The 14,959-nt window shown below is 42.7% G+C and overlaps 1 protein-coding gene across 2 annotated transcripts; it reads right to left on the minus strand.

Annotated features, from left to right (window-relative positions):
* Positions 1 to 1,672: 1,672 nt before the first annotated feature.
* tnnt1 (troponin T type 1 (skeletal, slow)) lies at positions 1,673 to 14,725 on the minus strand. Of its 2 annotated transcripts, XM_026911780.3 has the most exons (15): positions 14,599 to 14,724; positions 9,001 to 9,036; positions 8,877 to 8,890; positions 7,228 to 7,278; positions 6,830 to 6,856; positions 6,108 to 6,125; positions 5,374 to 5,395; positions 5,213 to 5,273; positions 4,397 to 4,513; positions 4,137 to 4,214; positions 3,884 to 3,997; positions 3,643 to 3,752; positions 2,679 to 2,769; positions 2,018 to 2,058; positions 1,673 to 1,874 (listed from the first exon to the last, which is right to left on the minus strand). In XM_026911780.3, the coding sequence occupies exons 2-15, from the start codon at positions 9,024 to 9,026 to the stop codon at positions 1,829 to 1,831; spliced, it is 816 nt and encodes a 271-aa protein (XP_026767581.1). In that variant the 5' UTR covers positions 9,027 to 9,036; positions 14,599 to 14,724; the 3' UTR covers positions 1,673 to 1,828. The 2 variants fall into 2 exon arrangements, with proteins under 2 accessions (XP_026767581.1, XP_026767582.1); XM_026911781.3 differs by lacking the exon at positions 6,108 to 6,125 and having other exon boundaries at positions 14,599 to 14,725.
* Positions 14,726 to 14,959: the final 234 nt, after the last annotated feature.

Consider the following 14,959-nt stretch of genomic DNA (forward strand, 5'->3'; position numbering starts at 1 on the left):
GAGAGAGAGAGTATAGAGGATATGACCTCACTGAGAGAGCGGGTATAGAGGATATGACCTCAGTGAGAGAGAGGGTATAGAGGATATGACCTCAGTGAGAGAGAGAGAGTATAGAGGATATGACCTCGCTGAGAGAGCGGGTAGAGAGGATATGACCTCACTGAGAGAGCGGGTATAGAGGATATGACCTCAGTGAGAGAGAGGGTATAGAGGATATGACCTCAGTGAGAGAGAGAGAATAGAGGATATGACCTCAGTGAGAGAGAGAGAGTATATCAAGCTTCTTTTCTGTGGGCTGAGCTGCTTTGAAGCCAGATTGTTAGGATCTTGGAGGTTGTTCTGGGGGAGATTGAGAGACAGTTGATCGTAGACAGCAGGTTTAAGGATTTTAGAAAGAAAGAGAGCAGTGATACTGGCTGGTAGTCACTGATGTCTACAGTGAGTTTCTTCAGGATGGGAAAAATCCTCACTGTCCTGAAGGAAGCCGGTACATGACCAGACGTTATGGAGTCATTAATGATAGAAGAGGTGAAGGTCTCGTGAGATTGGAGCATTGTGGAAGGGATGGGATCTAGCAAGCAGGTGGTGGGATTGCAGGATAAGATCATCTGCAGGATCTCTTCTGTTGAAAGAGAAGAGAAATGTGAAAGAAAGAAGAAGGGAAGAGTGATTGTGAAGTGTAGGAACAGGGTTAGGAGGGAAGAGAAAAAGGTGGCAGTCATCAGCAGTCAGGGAGGAGGGTGAAGGAGGAGGCAGCGGGTCGAGAAGTTAAGAAAAAATGCTATGGAATTTTCATGGATTGGATGCAGAGCCTTCCAGCTTGTAGAAAAATGTCTTAGCAGACGAGAACTCTGAGAGTGGTATGAGAAGGAATCAGCATCAAGTTGTGATTCTCTCCACTTTTCCTCAGCTGATCTTAATACTCTGCATCACACATCCAACAGCTTAGGACCAGGATGAGAATTCCTTTGTCTGGAGATGGAGGGCAAAGTCAGGATTTATTTAGAGTTTAGTCTGTGATCAGCCAGCGATAAATCTGATCATTCTCTGATCTGTCTTTGATCAGTTTTTGATCAATCTTTGATTGGTTTTTGTCCAGTCTAATCATATTTGATCAGTCATCAGATTTTAAACACACGTATCAGAAAGAAGTCTGTTGCTGCTGATCTTTACTGCTTCTATTTCCACAAGGTCACCAGTAGATGTCGTTAGTGTTTAAACAAACCGAAGAATCATGAGATTAGTTTTTAAAATGCAAAATGACGGCAAATATAAAAAATGTAGAAACCTGTTCTACTGCTAACGATCTCCTACACACCACTTCCACTGATACGTCAGACAATTGACATAATGTTTTATAAAGAGATGAAGAGATCTGCCTCCAGGTTCTAAGACTTATGCAGGTCAGGACAGATTGCGCAGCAGTTAGAAGTTCTGCCTCAGGGGAATTTGTGGGATCAGGAGTTTAAACATCTCAAAAATGAAACATGTTTTGACAAACAGCTCTGAGTGACGCATGATGTTGAACTGAGTGTAGATTGATTCATGAGTGAAAACTGACACCAGCTCAAAACACAATCATACACAGTGTGTGTGTGTGTGTGTGAGAGAGAGTTTTATGAGTGGTGTCTAGCATGTTATAATCACACAGTAAAAAACCTGAGAATACACATAAAGATTAGAGAATATTTTTATTCTAAAGACGAGTGTGCAGATTCTGTGAATGAGTGAAGAGGAAGAGGTTTTTTTTATTCCATTTCTTGTCTAATTTCATTTCTGTTTTCTCTGCATCCGTTTTCTAACTTCTGCTTTGTAAGAACAAAACAGTTTATTTCCAGCGACCTCCGACTTTTCCCTTTCCATGGACCTTTTTGCTGTGGGGGAAAAAAAAACAGGAAGGTCGATGAATGTTATGCAACAGTGCTTATAAAAGATGAAAAGGGAAGAGATTACAAAATCTCAGACTGACTGTAGTCTGATTCATACTCTATGATATGAGGAACTTCATGTGACTTACAACTTTTGGGCGTGTGAAATCCTGTTTAGCAGAACCACAATCTGGGAACAGAAGAAAGTGGAGATTAACATCCACAGAACATAAATGTGTTTATGCAAAAAACAATATTAATGTCATAAAGATTTTAATGAGAAGAAGGTTTGCAGGGTCTGAGTGCAAGGAAAACACACACACATACACACATACACACGTATACACACACACACACACATACACACATACACACGTATACACACACACACACACACACGTATACACACACACACACACATACACACGTATACACACACACACACACACACACACACACATACACGCACGCACACACATATACACACACATGCATACACACACACACACACACACACACGTATACACACACACACGCACATATACACACATACACACACACACGTATACACACACACACACACATACAAACACACGCACGCACATATACACACACGTATACACACACATGCACACACACACACACATACACACACACGCACGTATACACACACACACGCACATATACACACACATACACACATACACATACACACACACACACACACATGCACACATACACACGCACATATACACACACACACACACACACATACATACATACACACACACACATATACACACAGCTGACCTCATATTTCTGCCTCTTCATCTGATCCATGAAGTCAAACTTCTCCGACTCCAGCTGATAAATCCACTCCCACATCTCCTGAGCTCGCTGCCTGTTTCACCACAAACACATCACACACACATATTAAACACACACACACACGGGATTAAAGAGCTGCAGATTAAAGAGATTTAGCAGAAAAACACTTGACATATTCACAGTCAGCTATACGAGATTTCACCTGCGTCTATCGAGGAGAGGATCGAAATACCTGAGGTTTCATTAACAACAGCGTTAAAACTCATCTGTGACCAAAAAAGGATTTAACAAGGAAACGGAGCCAGTCTGAAAAGCACTGACCCTCAGAAACACTCAGAAATGTTTACAACAGAAAGGTTTATCAGAGTTAATGTCTTTAATCTCAAGTTCTAGTGTTTATGGGCCTCACAGAAAAGTGCTTTTATTGATACTTTGTTTGTAAATTATACTTGTTATAATTACAATTATTTATTAAATATTATTATTTATGGTTCTCTCCCTCTGTGTGTTAAATATCATTTCATTATAAAACAGTTCTAAACTGTGTGTTACTGAATCACTGACTAATGGATCCTTCATCCATCGAGTTGTGTGTGATATAGTGTAAATGTGTGTGTGTGTGTGAGTGTGTGTGTGAGTGTGATATAGTGTAAATGTGTGTGTGTGAGTGTGTGTGTGTGTGTGTGTGTGATATAGTGTAAATGTGTGTGTGTGTGTGTGTGTGTGTGTGTGTGTGTGATATAGTGTAAATGTGTGTGTGTGTGTGTGTGTGTGTGTGAGTGTGTGTGAGTGTGTGTGTGAGTGTGATATAGTGTAAATGTGTGTGTGTGAGTGTGTGTGTGTGTGATATAGTGTAAATGTGTGTGTGTGTGTGTGTGTTTGTGTGTGTGTGTGTGTGTGTGTGTGATATAGTGTAAATGAGTGTGTTTGTTTGTGTTTAGTTTACCTCAGTCCGTCCTCTCTCAAATTTTCAATGCCGAGAGCTGCTCGTCTTTCTGATAAAGTTTTCCGCTTTATTTCCCTCCCAGTCAAACGCTTCCCTCGTCTCTGCTCTGCCTGCACACAAACACAAACACATGCACACACACACACACACACACACACACACACACACACACACACGATCAGTCGCTTCTCCCAGCTTGACTCCTACAAAACACCACACACACACACACACACACTTTTACCTTAGCGAGGAAGCCACCAAAATTTGCTCCCATGTTGGACAAAACTTTCTTCTTCTTAGCTTCATCATCTGCTCTCTTCTTTGCCTCCTCATCCTCCTTCCTCTGACGTTCTTCCTGTGAGACACTTTAATATTACACTCAGAGATGGTGATGGTGGTGATGGTGGTGATGGTGATGGTGATGGTGAGTTACACTGTATGTGTGTTATATGAGAATATTGTCACTGGGTTAATGTGTTGAGTTGCGATCTCACAGCGATGCGTGTTTGTCGGTCTCGCTCTTTCTCGGCTCGGACACGCTGCTGCTCGGCTCTCTCCGAGCGCCGTCTCTCCTACGGACGAGGAGAAACACACAGAGTGAGAAGATGAGCGAGGAATAAAGCATGGGTTAACATAAAAAAATGAGAGGTTTGGACTGTATGAGATTAAATAAAGAAAAATCAGGATGAAGAGGAAGCTAAATGTTTAGTCCACATGAGGTTAAAGTCTCTGTGTGTTTGGTGATGAGACGAACAATTCGCTCCTTCAGTCCAATCAGCTCCTCCTCCTCCTTCTTCCTCTGCTCAAAGTGAGCCTCAATCAGAGTCTGCAACTCCAACAGGTCTTTCTCCATCCTCTTCCTGTGAATGTCCTGAGGGGAGAGAGAGAGAATTCCAACCTTCACTATGGATTTTTATATTACAGTCACACAAAATCCTGGATTCTGATTGGCTGCTAGGTATCGAGACACATCTAAAGTAGATTAAAAACAGACTAGATCGCATGATACCATGTAACCATGACGACGAGAATAACTTCCACTTTCCTGGAGCCATAATGAAAAAAGGAGAGCATCAATGCTGACATCAGTTCATTGATCTTCAATACATTTCATCACCTCACTGATTTGTCTTCACCACGTTATAGACACTGATGTTGCAATCAAACTTTATTCATTTTAATTATTTAAAGTTCACTGTGTGTGCAAATGCTTTAACTAATAGTGCTGAGACGTGAGCTTAGCAACAATCACGTGCAATTAAACAACAGTAGTCAGTGGGGGCACTACAGAGTTAGCTAATAATGTAAATAGCAGATGCATTGTATTCTTCACTTATAAAACATAACAGGCAGCAGGAAAGACAGCGAGGCTTTGGTGGATGTTGGTGTTTTTTTGCTCATGAAGCATCACTGAGCGTTTAGCATAAAATTTCTGACATAAGTAAACATCACTCAGCTCTATACTGCTTCTGAAAACTTGTGTTTGTTTGCGGCTATTTAGAGGAAAAAAGCATTTTCACTGAGCAGGAACTTTATTGAAGTGTAAATTTCCTGACAGAATCACACTCACATCGAAGTCGACTCTCTCTCCTTCAGGGATCTTCGGAGGAGCGAGTTGAGGAGCCATCGGCCTGGAAACATGAGGAGGCAGGAAATGCTTTCACAATGAGCTTTGGTGGAAATGTGCAAAAGTGATGTTTAAAGGTTGGAATTTTATGAAATAAAACGTACTTGGGGCGTGGCCGTTCCTCCTCTGGAAACAGAGACAAATTGGAGAAGAAGAGAAAGAAAGAAAACATTCTGAGATGTGTAGCGTAATGACATCCGTCATTTACACAAAATAATCATCAATGTGACCTTAAAGTCGCCCAAAACTCAGACTGAGACTGTACAATCTTTCTAAACTCAGTTATTAAAAGGCTAAACAACAGAAAGAGTAATCCAGATTATATCAATATTTAAATGAGAAACACTGACCCCGCCCCTTCCCTGTAAACCAGTGTTGCATATGGAAACATCGTTGGCTCTTATATTTTATGATCTAATAACATTCCGGTCACATGTTCAACAGTGATTCTGATTTTATATAGAGATCATAAAAGAAAAAAAATCTTCATTAATATATTTTCATTAAGAAAAAGTATATAGTTATATGGTTAAAAGTGACTTCAAAAAAAACAATATACTGTATGCTAATATTCTTTAGAAATAAAACACTTTATTCCCAAAATAGTGGTCATTTATGAAACAACTCAATAAATAAATACATTTCTGTGAGTAAGTAGTTGCAATTTTTAGTTTTTAAATCTGTGTCAGATGTTCAGAAACGGTTCTTCCAAACACACTAAAATAAAAATAAAACAGGTTTTGCTATCAGATGGATGTGTGGGGTGAAGGGTGAAAGGGCATGTAAAGGTCAGAGAAGAGAGACAGAGGAACCTGAGTCAAACTCCTTACACTCTCACCTTCTTCCTGGTTTTCTTCTGATGAATGAGACACAAACGATGGAAACAGATGGACACATAAAAAGATGGAGAGAAAAAGAAACTGGACAGATGATCAGATAACTGACAGATAAACACTGACATCACTTTGCTTTTAAAAAAACTAACTTTTCCCATCATTAATCTGTGACAAAGTGTAACTAAAGTGTGCTGGAGGACATCGTCCATTTCTGAAGATGGACAATTTGGATATCAGGATTTTGTTCATTTAAGAGAAAAATTCACATTGAATTTTGTAGTTCAGATGGAAAAATTAATCATTGTTTGTTTAATTGTTAAGGAAATTCATCTGCAGTGACTGTTTATTCAACTGATTATTAATAATCCACATTAGCACAAACTAAAGTACAGCATATTGCTAAAGTTCCTGGCGTGCAGGTGTAAATATTAAAACTTTATTCAGACTCAGCTCTGAGGTTTGTTAACAAAAACAAACACACTTATTAAAGCATTATGTTCATTAACAGAAATTAATTTGACTCACTGTTTAAATGAACATTGAATAGTGCAGGTGTTGAGTTTTTGGTTTATTATTACAAACCATAAATTATTACAAGTGTTAGTTAATGTTTTTAACGCTCCTGATGGTGTGTTAATGCCAGAGTTTTATGTTAATTAATGAGTTAAATAATGTCACTTAAAGGAAATTTAATGCAAAACATTTCTAACACACAGTTCAGTACCTTGATAATCCGTGTATTCCTGCTGCTCTGTAACACCAACAACACAGATCCATTCAGAGAGAGGAGAAGAAACAGCAACATGTCTGGCACGTTCTTTATGCTAACATGGGGCTCCACACAGAACCGGACAGAACGAGTTCTAATAAGACTTTATGATAGTGTGTATATGGTGTAGTCTCAGTGATGGATGAGGAAGAGTGTGTGTGTGTGTGTGTGTGTGTTCCCACAATGCACTGAGAGTGTGTACCAGATTAAACAATGTGATCAGTAAGCCAGTTTATAAGCGTAACATTGAGGTCAATTTGTAATTAATTCCGTTATCTAGATCAGAGAGAATATTGGTGTACACAGAGGGAATAAATTTGTCCCAGTGTGATGAAGGAGTGAAGTTTTCTCACCTTCATCCTCCTGTCTGATGGCTTCTTCTTCCTCTTGTTCCTCTTCTGCCTCTGATGGGGAAAAATCAAGAGGCAATGATGTTTAAAGTTAAAATGAAAAATATGAAGCATAATCAAGGCAGTGTAAAATGTTTTCCTTGTGTTAACTATTTCAATAATGATCTGGTTGTTAGTTATGTGTTAGTACTGGTCTTCCTCTGTGCATCAACCAACTAATGAAATCAAGTAATTACATCAATCACAAACTCCAACCAACCAATCACACCCAACATTTAACCAACCAATCACACCAACCAACCAACAACACCCAACATTTAACCAACCAATCACACCAACCAACCAACAACACCCAACATTTAACCAACCAATCACACCAACCAACCAACACCCAACATTTAACCAACCAATCACACCAACCAACCAACAACACCCAACATTTAACCAACCAATCACACCAACCAACCAACCAACCACACCCAACATTTAACCAACCAATCACACCAACCAACCAACAACACCCAACATTTAACCAACCAACCAATCACACCAACCAACCAACAACACCCAACATTTAACCAACCAATCACACCAACCAACCAGCCACACCCAACATTTAACCAACCAATCACACCAACCAACCAGCCACACCCAACATTTAACCAACCAATCACACCAACCAACCAACCACACCCAATATTTACTGATGCTTGCCTACAAAGCCAAAAACGGACCAGCACTCATCTCAAAGCTCTTATCACACCTTGCACGGCACCACGCTCCCTCCGATCCTCTAGCTCTGCTCGACTGATCCCACCATCTCTCAGGGTACAAGAAAGACCTGCATCAAGACTCTTCTCTGTTCTGGCACTGAGATGGTGGAATGAACTTCCTCTAGATGTCTGAACAGCTGAGTCACTGGCTGATTCCAAATAATGACTAAAGACCTACTTAAATTAGCACTTTATTATTTAAAAAAAAGTCTGTCTTATGTGTTTTCATACCATAATAACCTCCCCAACAGGTTCAAGGTTTTTAGACTTATAGTACTTTTTGTCCCTGACCTAGTGCAGCAGTACAATAATGTATTTTTTGATGGAGACTTCTAAGCACTTCTGTAAGTCGCTCTGGATAAGGGGGTCTGACAAAAATCATAAATATAAATGTAAACATCAATCACACCAACCAAACACACCAACCAAACACACCAACCAATCACATCAACTACATCCATCAATCACACCAGTCACACCAACTACACAATGCAGTCACATCAGTCACACCAGCCAGTCACGTCAATCACAACTGATCACACCAACCAATCACATCAACTACATCCATCAATCACATCAGTCACACCAACTACACCAGCCAATCACATCAACTACATCCATCAATCACATCAGTCACACCAACTACACCAGCCAATCACATCAACTACATCCATCAATCACATCAGTCACACCAACTACACCAGCCAATCACATCAACTACATCCATCAATCATATCAGTCACACCAACTACACCAGCCAATCACATCAACTACATCCATCAATCACATCAGTCACACCAACTACACCAGCCAGTCACATCAATCACCCCTAAATGTCCTGGTTCTAATGCAGGGAAGGCAGATGTGTTGTACACTTACCCTCCGCCTGCTCTCTAGTGATGGACGAATGGACGAAGCGTGGAACAGAGCAAAGAAACAACAAATAATCAAGTTGTGAGATCTTAAAGAAAATGAGATGAGAAATGTGAAATACAGCACTCACTCGTATTCTTCTTCTACATCAGACATGATTCAGACTCTGGAGTGATGAGAAGAGAAAAAAAAGAAACCAATTAAATAAATGCACTGAACAGAACTGGGTTAAAACTGAAGACTTCCACACGTTATATTCATTCACACAGTCACACGTTGGGTCAGTGATGTGACGTGCCGGTTATGTGATGTAATGGTGATGTAATGGTGATGTAATGGTGATGTAATGGTGATGCATAAATATTGCTGTGAGATTGCGGTGGATGGCCTCACTTGGATAGCCAAAGACCACATTTAATGAATAGAGTTTATTCCCAAGTTTCATTCATTATTCAGTGGATAACTTCACAGGGATACTAATGACTTAACAAGAAAACTCGGTCGCTGATGTGACGATTCGGTGATGTGATGTGACGGGTCGGTGACGTATCGATTCGGGTCAGTGATGTGATGTGACGGGTCAGTGATGTGATGTGACGGGTCGGTGATGTGATGTGATGGGTCGGTGATGTGATGTGATGGGTCGGTGACGTATCGATTCGGGTCGGTGATGTGATGTGATGGGTCGGTGATGTGATGTGACAGGTTGGTGATGTGATGTGACGGGTCGGTGATGTGATGTGACGGGTCGGTGATGTGATGTGATGGGTCGGTGATGTGTTGATTCGGGTCAGTGATGTGATGTGACGGGTGGGTGATGTGATGTGTCGGGTCGGTGATGTGATGTGACGGGTCGGTGATGTGATGTGACGGGTCGGTGATGTGATGTGTCGGCTCGGTGATGTGTCGATTCGGGTCAGTGATGTGATGTGACGGGTCAGTGATGTGATGTGTCGATTCAGGTCAGTGATGTGATGTGTTGGGTCAGTGATGTGATGTGATGGGTCGGTGAAGTGTCGATTCGGGTCGGTGATGTGTCGATTCGAGTCGGTGATGTGTCGATTCGGGTCGGTGATGTGTCGATTCGGGTCGGTGATGTGTCGATTCGAGTCGGTGATGTGTCGATTCGGGTCGGTGATGTGTCGATTCGAGTCGGTGATGTGTCGATTCGAGTCGGTGATGTGTCGATTCGAGTCGGTGATGTGTCGATTCGGGTCGGTGATGTGATGTGACGGGTCAGTGATGTGATGTGTCGATTCAGGTCAGTGATGTGATGTGTTGGGTCAGTGATGTGATGTGTTGGGTCGGTGATGTGATGGGTCGGTGATGTGTCGATTCGGGTCGGTGATGTGTCGATTCGAGTCGGTGATGTGTCGATTCGAGTCGGTGATGTGTCGATTCGAGTCGGTGATGTGTCGATTCGAGTCGGTGATGTGTCGATTCGGGTCGGTGATGTGATGTGATGCTCGGTGATGTGATGTGACGGGTCAGTGATGTGACGGCTCAGTGATGTGTCGATTTGGGTCAGCGATGTGATGGGTCGGTGATGTGTCGATTCGGGTCAGTGATGTGATGTGACGGGTCGGTGATGTGATGTGACAGGTCGGTGATGTGTTGATTCAGGTCAGTGATGGGTCGATTCGGGTCAGTGATGTGAAGTGACAGGTCGGTGATGTGATGTGTTGGGTCAGTGAAGTGTCGATTCGGGTCAGTGAGGTGTCGATTCGGGTCAGTGATGTGATGTGACAGCTTGGTGATGTGACGGGTTGGTGAAGTGTTGATTCGGGTCGGTGAAGTGTCGATTTGGGTCAGTGATGTGATGTGACGGGTCGGTGATGTGATGTGTTGGGTCAGTGAAGTGTCGATTCGGGTCAGTGAGGTGTCGATTCGGGTCAGTGATGTGATGTGACAGCTTGGTGATGTGACGGGTTGGTGAAGTGTTGATTCGGGTCGGTGAAGTGTCGATTTGGGTCAGTGATGTGATGTGACGGGTCGGTGATGTGATGTGACGGGTCGGTGATGTGATGTGACGGGTTGGTGATGTGATGTGATGGGTCGGTGATGTGATGTGACGGGTTGGTGATGTGATGTGACGGGTCGGTGATGTGATGTGACGGGTCAGTGATGTGATGTGACAGGGTCAGTGATGTGTCGATTCGGGTCGGTGATGTGATGTGATGGCTTGGTGATGTGATGTGACAGGTCAGTGATGTGTTGATTCGGGTCAGTGAAGTGTCGATTCGGGTCAGTGATGTGACGGGTCAGTGAAGTGTCGATTCGGGTCAGTGATGTGACGGGTCAGTGAAGTGTCGATTCGGGTCAGTGATGTGACGGCTTGGTGATGTGATGTGACGGGTCAGTGAAGTGTCGATTCGGGTCAGTGATGTGACGACTTGGTGATGTGATGGGTCAGTGAAGTGTCGATTCGGGTCAGTGATGTGACGGGTCAGTGAAGTGTCGATTCGGGTCAGTGATGTGACGGCTTGGTGATGTGATGTGACAGGTCAGTGAAGTGTCGATTCGGGTCAGTGATGTGACAGGTCGGTGATGTGATGTGACGGGTCAGTGATGTGTCGATTCGGGTCAGTGATGTGATGTGACGGGTCAGTGACGTGTCGATTCGGGTCAGTGATGTGATGTGTCGGGTCAGTGATGTGATGTGTTGGGTCGGTGAAGTGTCGATTCGGGTCAGTGATGTGATGTGACAGGTCGGTGATGTGTCGATTCGGGTCAGTGATATGATGTGACAGGTCGGTGATGTGTCGATTCGGGTCAGTGATGTGATGTGACAGGTCGGTGATGTGTCGATTCGGGTCAGTGATGTGATGTGACAGGTCGGTGATGTGTCGATTCGGGTCAGTGATGTGATGTGTCGGGTCAGTGATGTGATGTGTTGGGTCGGTGAAGTGTCGATTCGGGTCAGTGATGTGATGTGTTGGGTCGGTGAAGTGTCGATTCGGGTCAGTGATGTGATGTGACAGGTCGGTGATGTGTCGATTCGGGTCAGTGATGTGATGTGACAGGTCGGTGATGTGTCGATTCGGGTCAGTGATGTGATGTGACAGGTCGGTGAAGTGTCGATTCGGGTCAGTGATGTGATGTGACAGGTTGGTGATGTGTTGGTTCGGTGAAGTGTCGATTCGGGTCAGTGATGTGATGTGACAGGTCGGTGAAGTGTCGATTCGGGTCAGTGATGTGATGTGACAGGTCGGTGAAGTGTCGATTCGGGTCAGTGATGTGATGTGACAGGTTGGTGATGTGATGTGTCGGGTCGGTGAAGTGTCGATTCGGGTCAGTGATGTGATACTCTGTGACAGCAGCTGGAGCGAGTGTCGAAGTGTCACAGCGCTGACATCATGCCGGCTGCCTCAGGACAGATTGATGTGGTGAGAACAGGTGGGAATGTGCAGACGGGAGGAACAGAGTGAGATTCGGTGTCTCACACTTTCTTCGGTTTCTCTTCTTCCATTTGTTTCCTAATCGTTTTATTTTTAAAGACATGCTCATCTCCCTTTGTTCCCAGGAACAGCTGTACTAGGCTTTGTTTCGTCACGGGGAAGACGGACTGCTCTGTGTTCTAAATTTATCAGTCTAATCTCTTATCCTAATTGGGGAACAAATATTTGTAATAATCTCTGAAATCATTTATCCTTGAAGGTTCTGTGCTGGTAAGCAGAAGGTTTTGAGTTTTATCCCTCAACGCTGCTTTAAACAAAATCTGTGTTGAATAAAATGTGTGTTAAATATCTGTGCTGTTGCCATACAGAATTGACTCCACTGTGCTGAAAGATCCTGTGCTCTCAATGCCAATTTGTGTCAGCTGGACACAGATTTATAGCCAGTGTTTCACAGTCAGTATTTATGAAGCACATAGTTTTCATCACCCTTAATCCACATTCTCCAGCCTTCAACACGGTGATCCAGGATTCAGTAAAGAGCTGTTTGTGATCGAGGCCCTGTCACCAGCGCTGCTCTCTTTCAGTGCCATAATATGTTCCAAATGGCTGTTATAGAGATGTACAGGGTTATATTTATACTATATTTATGTTATATTTACCCAGAGAGATAACACACAGCACTAGCAGTGTTTAAACACCTTTAACACAAATCCCCAGAAAGCCGCACATTTGAGTTTCAGAAGCTTTGTTTCCTGCCTTCGAATAACAATCACAAACTGATTCTCAAAAGCTAATGTTTTGTAAAAAAAAAAAAAAAAATTCAATTTTATATCAAAGCAAATGCTTAAAGGCAGAAAAGCAAACAGACCAGTCTGACCTGCAAGTACTGATCATGAAACGAAGAAAATAGAAAATTTGTCTCAAAAGATATTTAGTGGAGTTGCAGAATATACCAATTGTTAATCATAATAAACATATTATTACGATATTAGCCATTCTATTGCAGATAACAGAAGGCTACAATCTGTAGATATGTCCTTTAACAATTACTAGATGTTATTTATTCTCCATAACAAAAAAGTGTGCGTTTAATATACTGAAAGTCTTTTAATAATGCAGCACCAATAATCCCAGTGTTCAGGTCTCATGGACACACTGGCCACCTGGAGATGATGATATGATGGACTGAGTGTCAGAACATGATCATGTTTCTATCTGTGGATGTGTGAAGATCCTGTGAGGGAAAAAAGCTAAAGGTTTGCTTCAGTCAAGGGCACGAGTTGAGAGCTGATCTGTGTCACAGCACAGTATCAATATCATGAAAAAGTATTTACATACACAACAGTAAAGTAATAACAAAATCATTATTACCACTCACACACACACACACACACACACAATATGGCCAAAAGTATGTGCACCCCTGACCTTCACACCCGCAAGTGTTTCTTCTCAAAACACACAGTTGTATAGAACGTCTCTGTGTGCTGTAGCGTTACAGTTTCCCTTCACTGGAACTAAGAGACTCAAACCTGTTCCAGCATGACAATGCCCCTGTGCACAAAGCGAGCTCCATGAAGACATGGTGTGTGAAGGTTGGAGTGGAAGAACTCGAGTGTCCTGCACAGAGCCCTGACCTCAACCCAACTGAACACCTTTGGGATGAACTGGAACACCGACTGAACCCCAGACCTCCTCGACATCCCAACATCAGCGCCTGACCTCACTAATGCTCTTGTAGCTGAATGAACACAAATCCCCACAGCCACGCTCCAACATCTAGTGGAAAGCTTCCCAGAAGAGTGGAGCTCATTATAACAGCAAACACAGGGGAATAAATCTGGAATGAGACGCTCAACACGTACATATGGGTGTGATGGCCAGGGGTGCACAAACTTTTGGACATACAGTTTCTGTACCTATGGAATATCAGTTCCTATCAGACTGGCAGCAGCACATGCTAATTTATTTTCCATGTTAAATACATATACACTCCTCTATCTCCTCCAAGACACATTTAGCAACTTAAAAAACCTCTCCAGGTGACACACATGCTCTGTGCTCCGAGTTTGCACTTTAACAACGTTAGTTAGATTAAAAAACAGCATGATTTTTTGATACAGCACCATCTTATTGACAAATCAACTATAAATGAGAAACTACACAGGAAGTGGGTGTTTGAATGTAACAAGCTGGTTTGTATATTAGTGAATAAAGAGTCTCAGTCACACTCAGTCTTCAGACAGAGTGACAGCGAGATGGAGTGAAACAGAGACAGAGTTAGACAGCAGGATTGAGAGAGAGAGAAAATGTGAACAGTGTGTTTTTACCTTAGTGAGCTGTGGAGGATGTTGCTGAGGATGAGACACACACACTCTGTGGAGGTGCAGTGATTGTAGTGGGGAACAGTGAGGCTCTTTTTATACACGCAGGGTAACAGCAGCTACGGCACACGGCCACAGGCGGATTAACACAGCAGCCGGGACAGAAAGATGACCAGCACTGAGGATTACAGAGAGACAGCAGCGCTGACCTCATTCACCAAACACAGGGATAAAACAGAGGACAGCGACACGAAGACAAAAATAGTGCTGGGGTTTAAGAACAACTGTTTCCAGAAACCAGACACTGAATTTCCTCCATAAAGAAAATGTCCAGGAATATAAACACTAATAATCAGCTGAAATATCA

This window comes from Pangasianodon hypophthalmus, chromosome 13, assembly GCF_027358585.1.
Source record: "Pangasianodon hypophthalmus isolate fPanHyp1 chromosome 13, fPanHyp1.pri, whole genome shotgun sequence".
Classification (NCBI taxonomy): Eukaryota; Metazoa; Chordata; class Actinopteri; order Siluriformes; family Pangasiidae; genus Pangasianodon; species Pangasianodon hypophthalmus.

What these genes read in the sequence shown, in the direction of transcription:
- tnnt1 (XM_026911780.3), bottom strand. Translation starts at nt 9,026, where the DNA reads ATGTCTGATGTAGAAGAAGAATACGA. An exon ending in CATCAGACAGGAGGATGAAG is followed by an intron (nt 6,857 to 7,227) that starts GTGAGAAAACTT and finishes TTGGTGTTACAG; the next exon opens with AGCAGCAGGAATACACGGAT. An exon ending in TTGAGAGAGGACGGACTGAG is followed by an intron (nt 2,770 to 3,642) that starts GTAAACTAAACA and finishes GTGGTGAAACAG; the next exon opens with GCAGCGAGCTCAGGAGATGT.